Source organism: Hippichthys cyanospilos, chromosome 20 (assembly GCF_059441005.1).
Source record: "Hippichthys cyanospilos isolate Australia breed blue-spotted pipefish chromosome 20, RoL_Hcya_1.0, whole genome shotgun sequence".
NCBI classification, from domain to species: Eukaryota; Metazoa; Chordata; class Actinopteri; order Syngnathiformes; family Syngnathidae; genus Hippichthys; species Hippichthys cyanospilos.
In genome coordinates this window covers 15780055-15802438 of record NC_142388.1, presented here as the reverse complement: position 1 = coordinate 15802438, position 22384 = coordinate 15780055, and the positions used below count along the sequence as shown (strand labels likewise).

The window sequence follows — 22384 nt, the reverse complement described above, 5'->3', positions numbered from 1 at the left end:
TTTTTAGAAGGTCGATGGCTTCTTCTTCTGTAGGGACAGAAGTTAACCCATCATCGACCTTAAAGTTTCTGTTGACAAATTCCTTTGCATCCGTACCATGTTCTTCCTCTCCGGCGTGTGCAGCTCTCCGCAGTGCATATATCGCCACAGCTGGTGAGGGGCTGTTCCCGAATACGTGGACGTTCATCCTATATTCGGTGATGTCCTTCTTGAGATCATGATTTTGGTACCAAAGAAATCTCAGGTAATATCAATGGTCTTCGCAGACACTGAAGGAGTAAAACACCTGTTGCACATCTGCTGTTATGGCTATGGCCTCTTTTCGGAAGTGCATAAGTACTCCTACCAGTGTGTTATTGAGGTCAGGACCACTTAATAGGACGTCATTCAAGGAAACACCTTCATGTTTTGCACTCGAGTCAAAAACAACCCTGATTTGTACTGGTTTTTGTGTGTGGTAGACCCCAAAAATTGGTAAGTACCAACATTCTTGATTACTTTTAAGTGTTTGCACTTGTTCTGCATGTTTTTTGTCTAGCATATTTTGCATGAAACTGATGAAATGTTCCTTCATGTCCGGCTTCCTATCTAGTGCACGTCTGAGAGTATTGAGACGTCTCAGGGCTTGACTTCTATTATTTGGAAGGCAGGAGCGTGGTGTACGAAAGGGCAAGGGAGCAGTCCATGTGTTAGAGCTATCCCTGACAACTTCCTCATCCATAATGTCAAGAAACATCTGATCTTCTACTGATAGAGCAGGCCGATCGTCATCCTTCATCCTGACGAACACTGTTGAACCGAGACTGTCTGTGGTCTCGTTTTGTACAGTGCTGTCACTAGAGTCCTGCCGAAGATGGCTTGGCTGCGTTGTACGACCAGACAAGGATTCTTTAACATGGATTGTGTTTGAGCAGGGTGTGAGAAATGATGACCTCCCATTGTTCAGCAAGTTTGTTTTGTAGACTGTTACATTGGTGGGCTTGTGAACACATCCAAGACACACGTCTCCAATCACAACCCACCCTAGGTCGAGACGTTGTGCATATGGTGCATCTTGAGGTCCATTGTACTGCTTCCTCACTTTGTGAAGTCTCAGGACGTCTCTATCTAAGAGTAGGAGGATGTGTGCCTGGGGGTCGAGCGGTGGGATTTGGTCAGCCACTGCTCTCAGGTGGGTATTATGTTGCGCTATATCTGGAGAAGGAATCTCGGACCTATCATCAGGAATTAAGTCGCACTCCAAAAGAGTAGGGAGAGGTACTTTTGTGCTTCCATCGAGAGATTCCACTATGTAGCCATGTGCTCTCCTTCCTGTTGTTTCCATTACACCCAAGCATGTCTTTAGCGTGTTGGTCACAACGTCTCTGCCGATGTTGAAAAGATCGAAGAAATCTGACCGTGCTAAGGACCGGTTGATTTGGTCATCCATAACCACGTATAGCCTGACTGCTTTCTCTGGATGATCTTGACAAAAGAGCCATCTGTTTGGGGCGTCAAAAATTGCAAGATGCCTGAGACCCAATGATATTCGTTGTGGTTAAAAGTACCGACCCAGATGATAGGGTCTATCAGATTCACCCAAGAGATGGAGCTGGGGATCTCAGGAATGTAAACAGATCTGAAACTGAAAGTCCTGTCTCTTTCACCAACCTTCAAAGCTCAGACCCAGGCTTGATAAATAATCACCCTCAACGATTTGGTTCCGATTCGTCAGAGGAAAGTGAGTCAGATGCCAGTCAGTGTGACTCTGCATGTTCATGAAGCTCACTTCACAAAATTTAGATAAAGTAACAAGACGCTCAGCGTCATAGCTTGTGAGACTTGGCTGACCAGTGCTCCCAGATTTGTATCCAACACGTGATAACAGTAAAGTTAAAAATATCATTTGAAATTATCGATATATTAAGCTCACCGTACAAGGCGCACTGTGAGCTCTTGAGAAAATTTAAGGCTTTTAGGTGTACTTTATAGTCCATAAAATACGGTACTTCCAAGGCATGTATTTGTTACGGTGGTCCCTCGTTCATATGGGGAGTGCAAGTCGAGTTTTTTGTTCTCATTTTCAACACCCATAATAGGAGGATTGACTTGTAAAAGCATCATTCAAAACAGGTCAATTTTTCCACAAATCTGTGTTTGGATAACATTAATTTGAATGGTAAATAAGTAATATTATGTCATTTACAAGGCTTAAAATGATTATATACAGTATAGCTCTAGTGGTGTCTCCAGCATGAAAAGTTGAGTGGGGCACCAGTGTGGGCACGGGAAGCAAAACCTACACAATAAATTTCTATTCAAGAACACAATGCTTTTTATTAATAGTTTTACAAATTATGCCTATGAATAAAAGCTTTAAAAGATTCCAAATGAAAGTATCCCTCACCAGAGCTGTTCACTTCTTGAATAGAAAGGATGCATGTCTATCTGTCATCTGGGTAAACTTGTCAAAAACCCATTGTGCATTTAATCTCTGCTGGCCCATTGAGTTTCTTGAAAATGTCTTGATACTTTTTAGTGTTGAAAAGTTTTGTTTTTTTCCCCCACAATTTGAATGCTGTCAGCGGCTTGGTGGCATAGTGAATAGCACCAAACAGTGGATTTTGCAGGTTAGTATTATATTTAAGCAACCTGAGTTTTTGACATGTGGGACAGCATTGGCCCATTAGTATTTGGAAGCGGAATAAGCTCACTATATACGACAGGGCTGTCTCTAAATCATTGTTCAATTATTTTTTGCAAAGTCCCCTCTAGGAAAGAGAAAACATTGAGTGACCCACCCATTAACAATGAAAAAAAGCAATATAAATACATTTTCCGCAAATGTTAACTTTTAAGCCTGCCCCTTGGGGTCATGAGCGCTCCCCCTGGCATTGCCTCACGGCCTCAAGGTGGGCCCGCTCCACTGTTTGAGGACTGCCCTAAATCAAGCTAATTTGATTATTGAACAAGTGAACAGTGAAATCATATTAAAACAAACAACATTTAAATCAGACAAAATCACTTATATTAAAAGAGTTGAAACAAGTGAAAACTTAATTTCAATAAGACAAAAAAGCTTTTTTTGTTTGTTTTTGTTTTTTCCCCCTGGTATTTTCTTCCATGTAGCTTTGCTCCTTGTATGTCTAGTTAATGCTTTACCTTCAGGTGTTGTGGTTTCTTAATATCTGAAAATAGATGTTGCAGAGAGGGCTGATCTTTTTTCTCATGTATTACTATCTGGTCAAAATGAACAAAAACGTAATGGTTTTTTTTGGTGAATGTTTGTTTGTTTATGCACTTTTGTTTACACACTTCACTTTTGATATCACCTCTAAACGGTTAACAATGCACAGGTACTAACCAAAACATAAACACAAAGCTGTTCAATAACAAAGCTAATTCTTATTTGATCAATTATGAGAATTTACACGTAGAGTTGTGTGCTGAAAACACTGCTCTTGGTATAAGTACTATGTTGCAGAGAGATGCACTGTGAAGGTTTACTGCATGGCAGACACACGAGTTAACCATAAATGCACTTACCACGGGCACTCCTTGGACGTCCAACTGTTGCTTTACACATATTTACTTAAATCTTAAATTATTAAACCTTATACAACACTGTACTATTGTCCCTTTCCGTTCCCGTTTGCTTTGAATGTAGTCTCGGAGAGCCACGGAGGGAAATTAATTGCAGCCGGCTTTATTTTTAATGTTCCTTTGTGAGTTGATATACTATGAATAACATAAATCAGCATAGATGTACATGTACACACTTTTGTACTAAAGGTAAATCCAAAATAGCGACGTACCTGCCTAAGCAAAGGGATGTTGTGCCACCCTAGGGGATCAATATTTCCAAATAAGGCAAACTGAGATAGTGATTTGTTATCTGAGTTTTAATTGTTTGACTCCAAATCAACTCCTCATCTCTCCCAGTTATCATTTTCAGGTTAAACAGAGATAACTCTGAGCTGGCTTCTTAAACCTGAAGTATTTAAAATGGGCCAAAACAGCCATTCCTTTGAGCGCCTCTTTGAAAGAAACAGATCGGGCCGCATTGTAAATTTCTTACCTAGATTTTTTTTTTTTTAAATTATAGATTGGAATAAGTGTAAACTCTGACTGTTTGGTCAGCTACAGGCTTCACTTTAATTAGACTTCGGGGCGCCGCTTAATATAACCGCAGCTCTCTGTGTCAAGTCGTGGCATGGCGGCATGAGGCGGTGGAGGGAAAGGGACTCAAAAACGCAGGAGGACGGAGAGGGTGTGCTCAAACAAAAATGCTCTTTTAATAATAAAACAAGGCAGGAAAAGCAGTAGACAAAAACTTGACAAAGTAGCAAAATAAATGAGGAACGGAACATAACTCACGAGACTTAATTCGGATGACGGGGAAGAAAGGAGGGTGAGTAGGAGGGAAAAAAACACAGGGGCACAGGGAACACGAATTGACGATATCGGTGGGGTGAGAGGTACAATAATCCGACGAAGGCAACAGAGGGTCGGTGGTTTAAATACATGAAAAGTAATTACAGAAAACACACTACAGCTGGACGGGGACAAGAGGCAGGGGAACCGGATTGGCTAACACGTGTGGAGCGGGGGCACACGGACAACTGGTGGACGAGATAAAACTAACGTGACAGAGAAAAAGGCAGACGCAGGGAAACCAACACGAATGAGTCAGACGAAATGAACCAAAACTACTTAAACTAAATCCAAAAACCCGAAAAACCCACACAGAATGTGACACTCTGTGAAACTACAAATGGATGGGGAAGGATAACAGTACAGTTACTATACAAGGTTTAATAATTTAAGATATTAATATATTTGTCCTATGATGTAAAGTATAAATACTTTTCACATTTAAAAAAAAATCAGGTACCCACATACACGTGGATGAAAATTCCGTCAGAGGGAATTTTACTTTGTGGGTTTTCACTTATTGCGGTGCGGTCCCCATTAACCACAAAAAACGAGGGATCCGGAATGAGGTAAAATGAGGATTGCAATACGATGTTCATTTTCCAATATACCGCATATTGGTTTTGAAACGCCTGATTTTAGTTTTTTTTTTTTAAATTCAATATACTCCAGAGTGGGTTTCTGTTATGAATTTTGTCGTATTATAAATCTTGTTTTACATGTAAATCATTCGAAGCACTTAAAGGACTAAATATACAATTCAAGCTACTAAACCAAGTCCATCAAAGTATGACCAGGACAAAGACTCAAACAACATGAATAAAATTGTTGGTGTACCATAAAGCAGCATCCATTCATTCAAAACCGAAAAACACCTTGTAGCACTGATATTGCAATAAAGCTAAAACTCAAATGCGGTCTCTCTGATCACCATAATGTATTATTTTCTGTTAACTTACCAAAAACATACTGAACAAAAATACAAATGCAACATTTTTGTTTTTGCTTCATTTTTTCTCAAATATTGTTCACAAATCTCTTGAAGTTTGTTTGAAAACATTTCTTTGCCGACATAATCCTTATCAACAGGCTTATCAAGATGCTAACTACATGATGATTATTGCACAGGTGTGCCTTAACAGTGCTGCCCACCATCTAAGGACACTCCAAAAATGCACGTTTTGTTTTCATTTCCATTTAATTTCATCACTGACAATAAGGACACTTGTAAAAATACATAAACAAATAATCTAATGTTGCAATTTCATTTTTTCTAATGCCACAGGGATTTTATGTGTTAGAGTATTTTAGTCTGAACCAGCCACGGTTATGATGTACAAAATGATGACCACATGTACATTTTCGGCGCAAATTCTGTTACACCCTGAAATACAGTGCTTTGCATGACGCAGTGCTTCACAATTATTTTTGCTAAGCCCCCTTCCAGGAAAGAGAAAACCTTTTGCACACCCCCCCACTCACTGCGCTAACTCTAAATCAGAATATCATCTCTAAAATTTGTATAAGTATACCCAAAATTGTTTCCTGCAATATAAATTAACTTTCAAAAACTGTTAACTACTTTTTACAAAGCTTATACATGTTACTGGGTAGCCTGAATCTGAAAAAAAAAGTAACAAGCGCATGGCTGGCTCATATTGGGCACAAGCTGACAAATCCCTCTGGTGCAGTAGGGAACTCCAGTTCCTCTCCTTGAGTGCTGCATCCTCCCCAATTTCAATTTCGCACGTTCAATGATTCAATGATTCAAATGCTGTGCATCCTGATCAGGCTGATGGTCTGAAGCATCGAATCAGGTGTGTTGATAGTGGGAGACTGAAAATGGGCAGGATATTACCCTCGAAGAATAGACGTTCCCTATCCCCAAGTACTGCAATTTGATCATGAGGAACTCTTTAATGGCATGAACAGCAGTGAAAAAACTCACAAGGAATTCTCAAGACACTAAGATGCGATTGCCGTAGTTTAATGGAAAAATCACATTAAATCACAAAAAACACATCTTACATGTTCGAAAATCTGATTAGCATCGCCTGAAAACATTTGCGAATAACTGAACTTTATTTGGGACCACAACTTGATATTTAAGTAGGAAAAATATGAATATGAAAGAATATTTATAGTTTTGAATGATAGCAATAATCCAAATACTCATATCAGTAAAATTAAATAATTTTTAAAAGAAATTGAGTTGGGTGTGCTTTTATCGTTATTGATTAAACTGTATAAAACTTGACCCATGTAGAAGTAATGTTTGTGTGCATGTGAGTGTGCACGTATCTACAGTATATATATATTATATATATATATATATATATATATATATATATATATATATATATATATATATATATATATATTCCTCGCTACTTTGCACCCCTTTGCATGGTGGATATTGCATAGAGGTATACTGTGAAGGTTTACTGCATATATATACACACACACACCTACACACAATTAATTACAGCAAATCTATCCATCCATTTTCTTAACCACTCATCCTTACTAAAATCCTTATTAGGATTGCAGGCCAGCTGTTGCCTATTCCAACTGTCTATGGCCAGTAGGCGGGGCACACCCTGAACTGGTTCCTAGCAAATTGCACAAGCCAAGGGCATACAGAGACAAACAACCATTCACATTCACAGGCACACCTGAGGGCAATTTAGAGTGTCCAATATACCTACTACACATGATGGGAGCTGAGATTAAACCCACGACTTCATTCAAAAATGTTTTTTTTAATTAGTTTTAGTGTTATTTTTAAAAATATGGAGTGCAAGATAAAAATCTCGTACAGAACTATATGAAGGTTAACTACAATTGACAAACAACTGACCTTCCTTCTTGTGTGACTACAGATCTACAGCAAGACTGAAATAAATACAAAAACACACCAAAAGATCATGTATTATATTAACGCATTCAGTGTTATTGATGTCTAATGACGTTTTTACTCGTCTAATAGTGAATAAGTGAATGTATTCTGATTGTGTGACGACAGTCACTACAATGACTAAGTGAACTACTGTGACTAAGTGAACTTAAATGGTAAATGTTCCAAAATGGTTGACCCCATTCTAAATAACCATATCTCGACCAAACTACTTAATGAATCTTAATGAAACTAAGTAGACTTTATGTTGAAGGTCCTAAGTTTTATTGGTTAAACTTACAAAGAAAAGAACAAATATTTGTTGGTTCTATGACAGATTTCCATAAATGTTCAATGTGAGCACCACCTGTGACTCTGCAGACGTTGATGATTTAGGTATGCATAAGCATGTCACGGGAGAAGGAGAGAGGACCCAAGAGCACGCATGAGCTGGTAAGAGCAATGAGAGGGTATTTATTGAACGGAATATGCAGGCAGTAGTGGGAGCTGACGGGAGCGTGGCATGGAGTTCTGAGAGGGTCCTTAGTAAGGGAAGCTGAGATTTGGCAGGCAGCCGGGCGAAGGGAGGTGGACGAGAAGGGGGCTTGGGCGAATTGGTTAAAACGGCAGGCTAGCGGGTGGTCAGAGGCAGGCAGGGTCGAAATACCAAGGGTCCAGACAAGTCGGCAGGCAATCGGGTGGTCAAGGACGAACGGGGTCGGAGAACAGGCAGTCAGGCAGGACGAATTGCTGGAAAGCTCAGCGTGGCGCATTGAGACAATCTGGCAGGTTGTGGATGGAAGTGACCAGGCTTTATACTAGGCGGGTGAGTGGTTGCAGGTGTTAGTGTTTGGGCTGATTAGCAGGAGGGCTGAGCAAGTGAGGCTGGGAGTGAGGTGGCTGAATTGGTGAACTGTGACAGAACCCCCCCATCAAGGGACGGCTCCCGACGTCTCAAGGCCACCACCGGGCGGAAGGGAAAGGCCAACGGCCGGGTAACCCCCCTGGGCGGGGGGGCGGGCAACATGCCGGGGTGCGCCACGACGCCCAGACGGTTGATCAGGGTGAAGGCGGTGAAAGTTCGCAATCAGTGTGGGGTCCACAACTTGGCGGGCGGGGATCCATGATCGTTCCTCAGGACCATACCCCGCCCAGTCAACCAGGTACTGAAGGCCCCTACCCCGACGACGGGAATGGAGCAGCCGCCGGACCGTGTACACCGGGCCTCCATCGACGAATCGAGGAGGTGGGGGGGGGCGGGGCCGCCGGTACCAGGGGGCTTTCCATAACTGGCTTGACTCTGGAGGCGTGGAAGGTTGGGTGGACCCGCATCGAGCGGGGGAGCATGAGACGTACTGCTGCAGGGCTTAACACCTTCTGAATCGGGAAGGGACCGATGAAGCGGGGCGCCAGCTTATTGGATTCCACGTGGAGGGGTAGATTCTTAGTTGACAACCAGACCTTCTGGCCAACTTGATAGGTTGGCTGCGGGGAACATCGCCTGTTGGCGGTGTGAGTGTAGCGCCCACTTGCACGCAAGAGCGCAGAGCGAGCCTCGAGCCCAGGTCTGTCGGCATCTGCGAGCGAAGGTGAGGGCAGAGGGGCAGGAGGTATCATTATCCAGGGCAGGAAACAGCGGGGGCAGATACTCATACACGCACTCGAAAGGAGACATGCCGGTTGCCGAGCTGGTCAGGGAGTTATGGGCATATTCAGCCCACAGGAGCTGGGTGGACCAGGAGGAGGGGTCGCGTGAAGCTAGGCATCTAAGGGCTGTCTCAACCTCCTGAATAATCCGTTCCGTCTGTCCATTGGTCTGGGGGTGAAATCCAGATGACAGGTCGGCGGTTGCCCCGATTAGGCGGCAGAACTCTTTCCAAAAGGACGATGAGAATTGCGGTCTCCGGTCAGACACTACTTCAAGGGGCATGCCATGAAGGCGGAACACATGGCGAGTCAGAAGCTGGGCAGTCTCTTCAGCTGACGGGAGTTTTGGGAGTGGGACGAAGTGGGCCATCTTGCTGAAGCAGTTACGACCCTGAGAATGATGTATTGCCGTCGGATCGGGGAAGACCTGTAATGAAGTCCAGGGATATATGAGACCAGGGTCAGTGCGGGACAGGAAGTGGGTGCAGCTGACCGGCAGGGAGCTGATTGGCAGGTTTGTGTTGGCTGCAAACAGGGCAGGCCTTGATGAACTCCCGCACGTCCTTTTCCAACGTAGCCCACCAAAAGCGTCGCTTCAGAACGTCAATCGTACGCTGGACTCCTGGATGGCAGGTCAGCTTCAAAGAGTGTGCCCACTGGAGAACTTCAGAGCGAAGGGATTCAGAGACCAACAGGCAGTTAGCTGGGCAGGCACTGGGAATGGGCTACCTTCTGGCCGCGGCCTTTACCCTCTCCTCAACCTCCCAGGTTAACATTCCGACAATGCATGGTGGAGGCAGGATAGACTCAGCATCCTCGCTCAAGCTTCCCTCACGCTCAAACTGCCTCGAGAGGGAGTCCGGCTTTATGTTCTGGGATCCAGGGCGGTAGGAGAGGGTAAAGTGAAACCGTGTGAAGAACAGTGCCCAATGAGCTTGGCGGGCATTCATCCTCTTAGCCGATCGGATGTACTCAAGATTCTTATGATCAGTCCACACCAAGAATGGGACCTGGGTGCCTTCAAGCCAGTGTCGCCACTCCTCCAAAGCCATCTTGACTGCCAGCAGTTCACGGTTGCCTACATCATAATTCCTTTCAGCAGGAGAGAGGCGACGGGAGAAAAAGGCACATAGGTGAAGTTTATTATCTTTCAAAGACCGCTGGGACAACACCGCTCCTACGCCGACATCAGACGCATCCACCTCGACTATGAACTGTTGCTCTGGGTCAGGCATCTGGAGAATGAGGGCTGGGGTGAAGCGTTCTTTAAGGGTCCGGAATGCCTCATCTGCAGCTGATGTCCACTGGAATCTGGTCTTAACTGGTGAGGGTTGTGAGTGGTCGGGCCACGGTACTGTAGTTTCGGATAAAGCGTCTCTAAAAGTTGGCGAATCCGAGAAAGTGCTGCAAACTGCTTTCTATTTTCAGGGACCAGCCAGGAGGTGACAGCAGAGACTTTTGCAGGGTCCATGCTAATGCAATCCTTGGAAATTGTATAGCCCAGGAATGAGACTGAGGGTGAATGGAAGTCATATTTCTCAGCCTTGACATACAGGGAGTTTTCTAGCAGTCGTTGCAGTACAGAGCGGACGTGGAGGACATGCTCCTGCAGAGTTCAGGAGAACACTAGGATATCATCAAGGTAAACGAAGACGTACGGGTCAAGCATATCACGCAGAACATCATTCACCAGAGCCTGGAAGACTGCCGGGGCATTTGTGAGGCCGAAAGGCATTACGAGGTATTCGTAATGTCCCAAATGGGTGTTGAAGGCCGTCTTCCATTCATCTCCTTCCCTGATCCTCACTAAATGGTAGGCATTGCGCAAGTCCGACTTAGTAAAGTAAGAAGCACCCTGAAGGAGCTCGAAACCGGAGGTCATGAGAGGAAGGGGATATCGATTTTTGACCGTTATGTCATTTAGGCCTTGATAGTCGATACATGGGCGCAAGGTATGGTCCTTCTTCTTAACAAAAAAAAAAAATCCCGCTCCTGCGGGAGAGGATGACGGGCGGATGATGCCTGCGGCTAATGAGTCATTGATGTAGGTTTCCATTGCCTTGCGCTCCGGACCAGACAGTGAATACAGACGGCCTTTTGGGGGCGTCGTTCCTGGCAGCAGGTCAATTGCACAGTCATATGGGTGATGCGGAGGAAGGGACGTGGCCCGGATCTTGCTGAACACAGGGCGAAGGTCATGATATTCGGACGGAAGACTCGAGATGTCTGGCTGAGGGGATGAGACGACACAGGGCTCTGGAACTGATGCTTGTTGGAGGCAAGTGAGGTGACAGGATGGACCCCAGCTGAGAATGTTTCCTTTCACCCAGTCAATGTGGGGGTTGTGCCGCTTCGGCCAGGGGATCCCCAGGATCAATGGAATGTTTGGCTGAGCCAGGATGTGGAACTGAATCTTTTCTCTGTGGTTGCCTGACAGGTGCATGGAAAGGGGGACTGTCTGGCGTGTAATCAGTCCTAGGGGACGCCCATCCAGGGCATGGGTTGGGGTTGGTTTTGGGACGGGAGTGTCTTCAAGGCCGAGTTGTGTCGCCAATTGTTGGCTGATAATGTTGGCATCTGCCCCGGAGTCCACTAAGGCCGCCAGGACATGTGTACGCTCCGGCAAGATCAGCCTGACCTGGAGATAACGCCCTTGTTGCGGAGGAGAAAAGACGGCTTGACCCAACCTTATCCCCTTGCTTATGGCTGGGACCCTGGCTTTCACTGGACAGGAAGCAACGTAATGACCATTTCCCCCACAATAAAGGCAAAGCCTTCGAGTACGGCGTCGGCGCCGTTCGTCTGGTGTCAGAGAGGCACGGGCCAGCTGCATTGGCTCCTCCTTGCTCCCAGAGGGCGCTGGTGCGGCCGGTCGACGGCGGTCCGCCTCTTCCGAGGAAGCCGCCCACCTACGCAATGCCGCTCCTTGTCGCTCGCGCTGTCGGTGCTGCAGCCGAATGTCTATGCGTGAGGTGGCATACGTGAGGAACGCCTCACATGTTTCCGGATCGCCCTCGTATCGTTCCGGGGGCCCAATATGAGGCTCGGGGGCATTGTGGACCTGGAAGGAGGACGGGGGAACTGGAGCGAAGACGGGCGTTACGGGCGAGGCCGTGCTGGGTCCATTGTTGGCCAGATTGTACTGTCACGGGAGAAGGAGAGAGGACCCAAGAGCACGCATGAGCTGGTAAGAGCAATGAGAGGGTATTTATTGAACGGAATATGCAGGCAGTAGTGGGAGCTGACGGGAGCATGGCATGGAGTTCTGAGAGGGTCCTTAGTAAGGGAAGCTGAGATTTGGCAGGCAGCCGTGCGAAGGGAGGTGGACGAGAAGGGGGCTTGGGCGGATTGGTTAAAACGGCAGGCTAGCGGGTGGTCAGAGGCAGGCAGGGTCGAAATACCAAGGGTCCAAACAAGTCGGCAGGCAATCGGGTGGTCAAGGACGAACGGGGTCGGAGAACAGGCACGCAGGACAAATTGCTGGAAAGCTCGGCGTGGCGCATTGAGACAATCTGGCAGGTTGTGGATGGAAGTGACCGGGCTTTATACTAGGCGGGTGAGTGGTTGCAGGTGTTAGTGTTTGGGCTGATTAGCAGGAGGGCTGAGCAGGTGAGGCTGGGAGTGAGGTGGCTGAACTGGTGAACTGTGACAAAGCAGCCCTTTTCTTGAAATTTATGGTGCCAAGTCCTAATTTCTTCTTTGCAAAATTTGTTAAGAAGGCACGCTGCACTGTCTTCTTATACTTTAACACACAAAATGCCTTTTATTTTGAAGTGAAGGGCATTTCTTAACCTGAAAAGATAGAACTGCCAAACGTTACACACAAAAACATCAAACGTTTTTATACAAGCTGTGAAAATTTGAGGTCATTCCAATGAAAATTGTCATAATTATTGTCCTAGAAAATTGGGTCAAACATTTTGGAACACCCATTTACAGCTTTCAAAGTAGAAAGTAGAAACCGAGAGCTACTTATTTGGTACAGAGTAATATGAAGGACTACCAGTTTATGTGATGACCCTGATCCTGTTATTGATTTCTCACAATAACAACAAGAAAGAGCTGTAGTAAATATGTAAATCAAGTGTAATGTATATGTCATACATGAAATAATCATTGGTAAAATTCCTGGAAAATCACAATGTTCTATCACTTCTAAACAATTTGCAGAACAGGTCTGTGGGCTACTCATGTGATACTAGGGGGCTACCCAGTGCCCGCGGGCACCACGTTGGTCACCCCTGAACTACGCTGTATATTTATATATTTATGAAATTGAAATAGTAGTATTTATTACTTCATAATCAGAGTATTATGACTTTTGAAGACTTACGTGTTGTGGGAGACCTGGCTAAGCCAATCATCGATGGCAATGAAAGCCTTGCAAATGTCATAAATAGGCCGCTTGTGCTCCCCGGTTGTTTTAGAGTGTCAACACAAAAATTTCTATTGCGCCCTATTTGTGAGTTGCCGTTGAAAAGATTATTGCAAAAATCGGGGGAAATGCCTGATAAAACATTTTCAATATGTCCAAAATGGACAATATTTCTTATTTTGAATGACAGTAAATGACATGGGCTAAATTTGACTAAATTTCCTTTGAATATCACATCAAAAACATCTAAAAGCCAGAGTTGGGTCAAAATTTCCCCCAGGGGTTAACCCAGGAATTACACCTAAATGATGTTGGTCAGTCAATTTCGAAAGCAACAAAACATGTGAGTGCTTCTCAGAGTGGGCCACAACCTCTCTGAAATAAATACAAGAATTTGCCATGAAAGAGCACTATTTAAAGTCCATCAATGAGAAATAGTAACTAGGCTATTGTCAGCAATAAGTTAAGAACAGCGGAGTCCAATCAATTTTCCTATGTTGGAAACCTTTCCATCTTGCTTTGACCCGAAGACATTTACCACATTTTAGAAAATGGGTTTAAATGTTAGAATATTTGACTTTTTATGTGGTGTGTTCCTAAGACTCCTTGTTTCCTTCCATCGTTTGATCAAGCAGATGTGGTGTCTCCTGTCCGGACGCGAGCCTCAGACTGGCTTGGACGCCAGAGAATACCTCCTCTACACTGCCACAGTAAAGCAGGGAACGCATGGGCCATTTCTGTGGGAGAAAAATATTTCATTCCATCGGCACTTTGTCCACAATCACTTTTTTCTTTGTATTCGTATGTATGTAACAATTACTCGTGTTTCACTCTCATATTACACTTGATCATAATAAATTTTGTGTCCATTATTTTAGTTATGTCAGAGAAGACAATGTCAAATATTTTGAGAACAGCTCTCTGTATAACAATGCAGTTCTATACACTACAAATTACAACCACAGTCATCAATGGCTTGTTAAACAAATACTAGTTTTGACATTATTATCTAAAGGCAAACTACTTGATACAACTCTTGTACTAGATTTTATGGCATTGGGCGGGTTATATTATTTATTTATTTATTTATTTGCATTTCACAGTGTCTTGTAACTATGAAGCCTGCTTCTCGTTTGCATTAGCAACATTAAACTGACAATTTGAAAAAACAAAAGCTACCCTAGAGAGCTCAAGTTGTATGGCCTGAGAAATAAGGATATACCTGTATATATACCGTATATATTTACCTGTTTTCTAAGGTTGGTCACATGACGTTCAAACCAATATTTTGATGCTGGTTTTTGAGAAAAGTAAAATACTGACTACTGATCGATTACTGTATTTTTCAGAGTACAAATCATGTTTTTTCCTTCATTTTCAACGCCCATATTAGGGGAATGACTTATAACTGCATCACTCAAAACAGACCAATTTATGCCATATATATGTGTTTGAATAACATGAATTTGAATGTAGAATAAGTGATATTATGATATTTACAGGGCTTAAAAAGATTATTTATACCTCTAATTCGATATAGTATGCATCTGTTGATGCGTTTGAGCAGAACGACGTAAAAATGCACTTACATCAAGCACCATATAATTTCCTCCTTGTAACAACAAGGCTCACTTTTTTCGGCGGACATTGATGCATTATGAAAAGGAAAAGATGGCCTCAGATGTGTGCTTGAACATGGATGTGGACAGGTGGGGGGAGAAACAACAAAGGGCAACCTTCCTTTGAAATTTGTCAAAATACGTTTTATGTCTACAATTGCTTGCTACCTAGACGATGAAGTGACTTATAACTAGTCATAGGAAATATATCAAATTTCGGAAGTAACATGCCTAAGAATCATGCCTAAGCATAACCACTAGTCTCTAGTACAGTGGTTCCCAAAGTGGGGTACACGGAATCCCAGGGGTCCATGGCCTAATTGCAGGGGGTCTGTAAAATATATATATATATATATATATATATTTTTTTTTTTTTTAAATACATTTGTGTTCATTTTATTTTATTTTATATTAAATTATTATATTAAGTTTTTTCATGACTCATCAATAAAGCAATCAATTCATCCAGTTTAATATATTTTTGAAAATGTACAGTAATAACTTTGAAATTTGTCAAAAAGCGTTTTGTGTCTACAATTGCTTGCTAATGAAGCAATGGAGCCAGCAAAGCTAAAGTGGCATTTTATTTGATAATTCTGTTGTTGACTAAATAATTGGCAGCAAACCTTTGGGGGGAAATTGATCTGGTTTGTTATAAGGAGGCGTGAAATTGTCACATTTTGGTTGGGTTAGTTGCTTTCCTCGGGTTGTGTAGTGTTGGTTCAGGTCCTTAGTTCATGTTTAGGTTTCCCTCACGTCTGCCTTTTCTCTCCATGTCTCATTAGTTTACCCGCTTCCCCCACCTCTTGTCTTCTTCCAGGTGTTTCGTGTTGTCTTGATTATTTTTTTGTGTCTATTTAAAGTCCCTGTCCACGTCGAGCCAGTTGTCGGGTCATTGTGTTTGTACATACCGTGCTGCACTAGTCCTCACAGACCTTCCTACTCGAGCCTCGTAGTCCCCTGTCCCCCATAAGTTTGTATTTGCTTCTTGTTCTTTTGCTACTTTGTCTCTTTTTTGCCATTGATGTTCCTGCCTTATTTTTCCTATTAAACAATTTACTTTTGAGTCATCCGCCTGCACTCCTGCACTTTATTGGTTCACCTCTCCCACGTCCTGCACCCTCCTTACGTCGTCATGCCCGACGTGACAGAAATGTGCAATTTTTATTTTCTGAACTTAGGTGTAGCTGAAAAGTAAACAAATATACTTTTGGTCACATTGCATGTTTCTGAATAAAATGGGCACTTATGTTCAGCTTAAAATATTTTTGTTGTTGTTTTGTTCCAACTAAAATTTGCAATGGGGGTCCTGGGGAAAATTTGCTTTCTAAAAGGGGTCCCTGACAACAAAAAGTTTGAGAACCCCTAATTTAAACAATTCATTTTTCAATTATTTTGACAGGTCTGATATGATGTTATTTGGTCTGTTATTGTAAACCTTTTATCTCATTTTGAAGCTGGGACTGACCATACCTGTTTTATTATTATTGACATAATTTAGACAACAGATTATGTGTCATTACGTTCATATGTAGTATTGTGTTAAATAAAAAAATAAGGGGGGGGGGCTGCCAAAAATCAACTAATTAGTGGAGGCCCATCAAATTGTATTGATCTTATTTTAAGAAAAAAAAAACAGCACCGAGCAGCATCATTTTATGTAAAATAAGCAGATTTTAAGCAAAATATGCTCAATTCCAATGTTCATGTTGTGATTCTGTTTTCTAAAAAAAATCGCTCAAGGGTTTATTTTATTAAATATGTACAGTGTGTAGGAAAAGTTCAACAGTCAACATGATACATAAAACTAGGGTTCAGCTGTAGTTCAGCTTTACCTTAACCGGGTGAAGATAGCCTGGTCTCGGTGGCAAGGTGTGCTCACTCAGAGTTCTTCCCTGATCCAGTGTCTGTGTCAGGTAGGCAATGTAGTTGGTCGCCAAAATCAGAACATCCAGTTTGGACAATTTAGTGTCACGAGGGACTGAGGGCAGAGCAGCCTAGGAAAGAATTGATGATCACCATATTTTTTCAATTTGGAACATAATACGTACATATTTGGATCTGGAAAATGCCACTGCTCACGCCACTTGTTCTGCAATGGGCTTTGCAAAGCACTTTGTTATAATACAGGTGGTGAGATATATAAATATATGTGATATGTGTGTCTTTGCATATTGAAATTAATCCAATAAGAAAAACAGCACTCTACAATATTATATACTTTAAAAAACATCAGAGTAAAAACTTTCAAAAAGCAAAATAAGATGTGAAGAATTAATTACTTGTTGGATTCAAGATTCCGTACTGCATTCCAATTCAAAATGCTATGTCTGCATCGGCCGCTTGGAGTCAGTCGACAAATCAGGGCTATGACAGTCAGTGACTTTGTAAAATGCTGAAATTGGACATTTTTTTCATATAGGATAGAAAATATATGACCAAAAATATGTACTGTAATTCACCAAATACAAGGTGCACCTGTGTATAAGACACACCCTTAATTTTGGGGTCAAATTCTGGTCTTTTCTTTGTTCCCCTGTATAAGACGCACCAAAACAAAACAAAAAGAGTCTCATCTTCCTTAGCTCTTCATATTTTCTTGTGTATATATAATCTAAATCTTCCTCACTGTCCCTTTATATAAGTTATATATTTGTTCGCCTTGTGTGTTTCAGAGTTCCCACATTGTGAGCAGTCAGTGAACGACTCGCCAGTGTTACGTTTGAATGTGCTTGAAGCAGTTTTTCCTTTTTCTCACAACGTGGCTGGTGTTCATTTAAGCATAAATTCCCAAAGTTGTGCAGCAACCATGTTTCACCAAGTTTAGGATTGTGTGTATTAGCTGACCACAGCAAAAAGACCACAATTAATAAACGAGTCAAGTGGAATACCTGTTTGTCAGTGGATGCAGCTTGCCACTCTTAATTGATTTAGCTGGACATTGGTTCAGTCTGCTCGCTTCTTTTATTGAAAATAATGCCATAACAACCGCAGCTAACACAAGCTGCTGTTAGCTGCAACAGACAACTGAAGTCCAACTCAAGCTCGTCTGGATACGGTAATTATTGTATGTAGGGCTGCACAATTAATCGAATTATAATCTCGATCACGATATTGGCTGCCACGATTAATTAAGCTGATCCTCAGTGAGATTAACATTTAAAAAGCCGGTTATACATGTCAAATCAATCACTTTGTCATTCTACCACTATGGGGCTATATTTCCCACCTGTTTGCATGATAAAAGCGCCTGCTTTTCTCACCTTAATATGTTATTTACCAGTGTGAAATGGTGTTGAGTTTCTCACCTGATTCCTATTATATACAGTGGTAGCTGTCAATTCTGATCCCAAATTGGAATAAAACTCGGTTTAATCATAATAATAAATTTGAAAATGACATTTTTACTGCTAATTGATTAAAACGTGCATAAAAGTAAATAATATGCTTGGTTACTGCTTGTTTAAAAGACGGGCAATATAGACCTGTTTTGACCAAACGTGATGAATTATCATGATTGATAATCATGATTTCAAAATTGACCTAAATACTGTAATTGTTATTATTGTTTTGGCCATAATTGTGCAGCCTTAATTGTAAGTAAGAATACGGCCGATAAACAAATGCACATCTGTGTGGCAAAATTTGGCATACGTTTCAATTTTCCTTGAATGGTGTCGCATAAAAAAAAAAAAAAAAAATCTAGTTTTAAGTTACTGTTTATAAGACACACCCATACCCTTTGGCCTTTGCTACTTGCTGTTGACTGAAAATGACATCACTTGCTGAACACTCCACTTTTTTAATGAAAATCTAAATCTTCCTAACTGTCCCTTTAAAGCGCAGGGTAACTAAAATGCAGGTAAAATAAATGTATGAAATGCCACAGCCGTGTGTCATTAAAAAAATGTTTTATTAATTAATTAAGCGTGTCTAAAAAATAAATGTTTAACTAGTTAATTAAATATGCCATTAATAAATGTTTAACTATTAATTAAATATTTGTACTTAATGAAACATTAAATAAAATATGTAATTTTTTACATATGAAACGTTTCATTAAATAAAACAATGAATTAATGAAACATTTATTGAATTGATGACAAATGTTATTAATTCATTAATTAAACATTTAATTATGTAATTACACTTTTATTTAATTAATGAATAGTACATTTATTTATTGAATTTTGGCATTTCCTGTCCTCCATACACCGTAAGCATGTAAGTAATGTTTTCCATTTATGTTAGCATTAAGGTAATATGGACTCTTATGAGGTAGTCAAGTCAAAAGGCATCCCTAAAATAATACATTTATTAATATACTGAAAATGAAGTCATACATTAGGGTATCAAATGTTTTAGTGGTCAAATACAGTATTGTTATTTTCCTTCTGTAGATACCCTGTCCAAATGTGACCGAAGGATTGTTGATATTTTTCCTTTCTTTTTCATCAACAGACTATGAATCAAGGCATTTAAAATAGAATTTGAGTACCTGCAGGCTGTGGAATGCTTGACGCAGGTTGCGCACACGGCTTCTCTCTCTTGCTGCGTTTTCCGGGGAGTGATGATTGCGTGCTGTGCTGATGGTCAGCGTTTGATCGTTCGTATTGGATCTAGGCCCGCAAGCAGATGGCACCTGAAAATTACACATTCCCAATTAAAAAGGGACAGAAAGGATTCAGTAAGAGATCTGTTCAGTTTTTGTACGCTAAAGAGAAATGAAAAGATGTTCTTTTTTTTGGGGTATTTTTTTTGCCAATTTGCCAATGAAAATACTCTGTTATACATAAACCAAAAAATTAAATAACATTTTGGGTCTTTTTACATCAATGCCAAAAAGAAATACATTCTGGGGGCTCTGCCAATCACATCATCAAAATATTAAGCACTATTGAGTATGACTGCTACATAAATATACTATAGTGCAAAATAAAGTACATGATCTAATGCAGGGGTTCTCAAAGCAGGGTATGCGGGCTCCTGGGGGTCCGTGGCCTGACTGTAGGGGTCCATGAAAGAATTTGTGGTATTAATATATATTTGTGTTAATTTCATTTTGTTTTTAATTTATTTTATATTAAATGTCTTTTTTTTAAAGTTGTTTAATAAATTATTATTGAAAATATTAAATTTTGAATGTACTCATGTCTCTTCAATAAAGCAATCACTTCAACCAGTTTAATAGATTTTTTGAAAATGTAATAATTTTGAATTGTGGGGAAATTGTGTCAATGTTATTTTTTACCCCATGTTATCCCAACATGGTGTATTTTATAATGCTGTCTTTGACTTGGCAGCAACCTGTTTGGGGAAAATTGACCCAGAATTTATGAGGAGGCATGCAATTTGCAAGTTTTATTTTGTGAACTTCAGTACTGCTTAAAAGTAACAAAATTATTGTTGTCAAATTGAATATGTTGTAAGTGATTGCTAAATAAAAAGGGCCCTTATGTTTGGCTTAAATGTTTTTTTCTTTTTGTTTCCGCAAACATTTGCAATGGGGGTCTTTGGATGATTTGCTTTCCTAAAAGGGGTCTCTGAGTCCCAAACATTCGAGAACCCCTGATCGAATATACTGTACTCCATATAGTCCCATGAAAAGAAAGTTCACTTTCCCAAATGCCAGTTGTATGTGTCATTCAAAAAAGAAAATTTTTGTCAATGTCTCAACAATATTGGAAGTATCTTTTGAATTGTGTAGTGGTTTGCGTTTCGACGGGTTTATCTTTGAAGCAAACAGAAAAGATGAATATTATTTATTCTTGTTTTTCTCATCATACAGAAGGCTTACATCTCCTTATGACTATTTCAACTTCATAAACACTTAGCTTGCACTTATGGTTTGCTTAAGCTATTGTTGATTCTGAAATTAGGCAAAACAATAATAATAATGAATTAAAGACAGGAGCAACAGAGGGGAAAAAAAAAGCAAGTCTGACGATTTTTTTCACCAATTTCTTCTGGAGAGATGTCGTAATGCCATATCATTGTCTTACGATGTAATGTTTTATACCAGTGCTAAACAATTAGACGATCATGAGGATAAGAGGTTAATGTAATGGATGGAGGAATGTATTTTAGCCTATTCAAAAATAGGTCATGTGGCCAGTATCTAGCCCTATTATTGAGTATTATTGCAATGATAACTTGCATTTCATTAGTAAGTACATCAGAGTGATATTATTCAATTCTTAGATGTGATAGATAATATGAAATACTTTATATGTGAAATAATAATTTGATTCTGTCATTTAAAACAAAACATATTTTATGTAATTCAGGAGTGTCAAAATTCTCCAAAAAGAGTGTGTATCAACGTCAATGAAATAGAACCAGACTAAATGATTCAATACACTCAGATACATTATTAGTATATTGTGGCTAAGCGCTATCCAGTTGAGTCTATCACACTGGTAAAAGTAAATTAGATTTATTTATTTTTGCTCACCAGATAACACAAGTTAGAGTTGCTATCAATGCTGTGCCGTCTTCTTTTCATGCACGCTGGGTTTCTTCTGGTGGAGGCTTGCTGGGTCTCAGGTTCTGCTGGTTGGTGGCTCACGGCGACCAACATGAGACTCTCCAAAGGATTTCCTGCCATTAGTGCTGGGAAAGAAGTAGATGAGCGTAGATTGTCCTGAGGCTTCACCAAATTGTACTGTTGAGTCTATGCCCATTGGCTGGATACTAGTTCATCCCAGGGGTTGACATGGTAATTGATATCTTCACCTAGGATTTCTGTCAGTCATTCATCGCTTCTCGAGAATTTTCAGTATTGAGGTGTCATCTCTGATACCTCAACAAGGGGTGAGAAGTCGATCAGGAAATGTTTGAACGCGATAAAATCCAGTCATAGTTTTCCAAATGCTCCCCTACTGTCTCTGTCTGTGGCTCTGCCTTATAGAGCAAGTGGTGAAAAGTTCACAAGCAAAGCTCTGAGCAAATCTGCATCCATCTAGAGCATTCCAAAAAATGGGACCCCCCACCCCCCCATACCCCGCCCACTTAGCGCCGTCTCACTTGTTCCTTTATCAAGTGAGGTAATGTGGGGAACTTCATGTGGTCCTTATCTAGGCTGCCCGGTCGTCCTGATCCTCCCTGCTTGTTCTGCTGCCAAGAAGAGCATGAAGCGGGCAGTCAGGCCAGGGGGAGTGCAGGACAAGAAGGGGGTCCTGAGCCGGTGCACTCTGGGCGGCTTGGGAAACTCAAAATTGTGCTTAACAGCTGGACTTGGGTGGAACGGAGAGGGTCAGGGGCAGACCAACATTGGTTATGAAGAGTTTGAAGAATTCAGGAATACAGTGAAACCCGTGAAGTATTGTATCAGTCCCTAGATTTCTATGTACGCCCCAATATAACTGCAGTAATCATAAACAATCCCCTTTTTTATTTTTTTCCTATTATTTAACATTACATTATCCTTATTAA

General features: G+C 41.4%; 1 protein-coding gene across 1 annotated transcript; it reads right to left on the bottom strand.

The window, feature by feature from the left end:
- Nucleotides 1-12957: 12957 nt before the first annotated feature.
- tcf23 (transcription factor 23) lies at nucleotides 12958-21596 on the bottom strand. The gene is made up of 4 exons (XM_088404177.1): nucleotides 21405-21596; nucleotides 19449-19592; nucleotides 16786-16947; nucleotides 12958-14068 (listed from the first exon to the last, which is right to left on the bottom strand). The coding sequence occupies exons 1-4, from the start codon at nucleotides 21555-21557 to the stop codon at nucleotides 13928-13930; spliced, it is 600 nt and encodes a 199-aa protein (XP_088260303.1). The 5' UTR covers nucleotides 21558-21596; the 3' UTR covers nucleotides 12958-13927.
- Nucleotides 21597-22384: the final 788 nt, after the last annotated feature.

Bases quoted from the DNA above. Each gene is read 5' to 3' on its own strand.
- tcf23 (XM_088404177.1), bottom strand. From the start codon at position 21,557: ATGGCAGGAAATCCTTTGGAGAGTCTCATGTTGGTCGCCGTGAGCCAC. The intron at 16,948-19,448 runs GTACTCAAATTC...ATTCTTTCCTAG, and splicing joins AAGCATTCCACAGCCTGCAG to GCTGCTCTGCCCTCAGTCCC. The intron at 14,069-16,785 runs GTAAAGCTGAAC...TTTCTCCCACAG, and splicing joins GCTATCTTCACCCGGTTAAG to AAATGGCCCATGCGTTCCCT.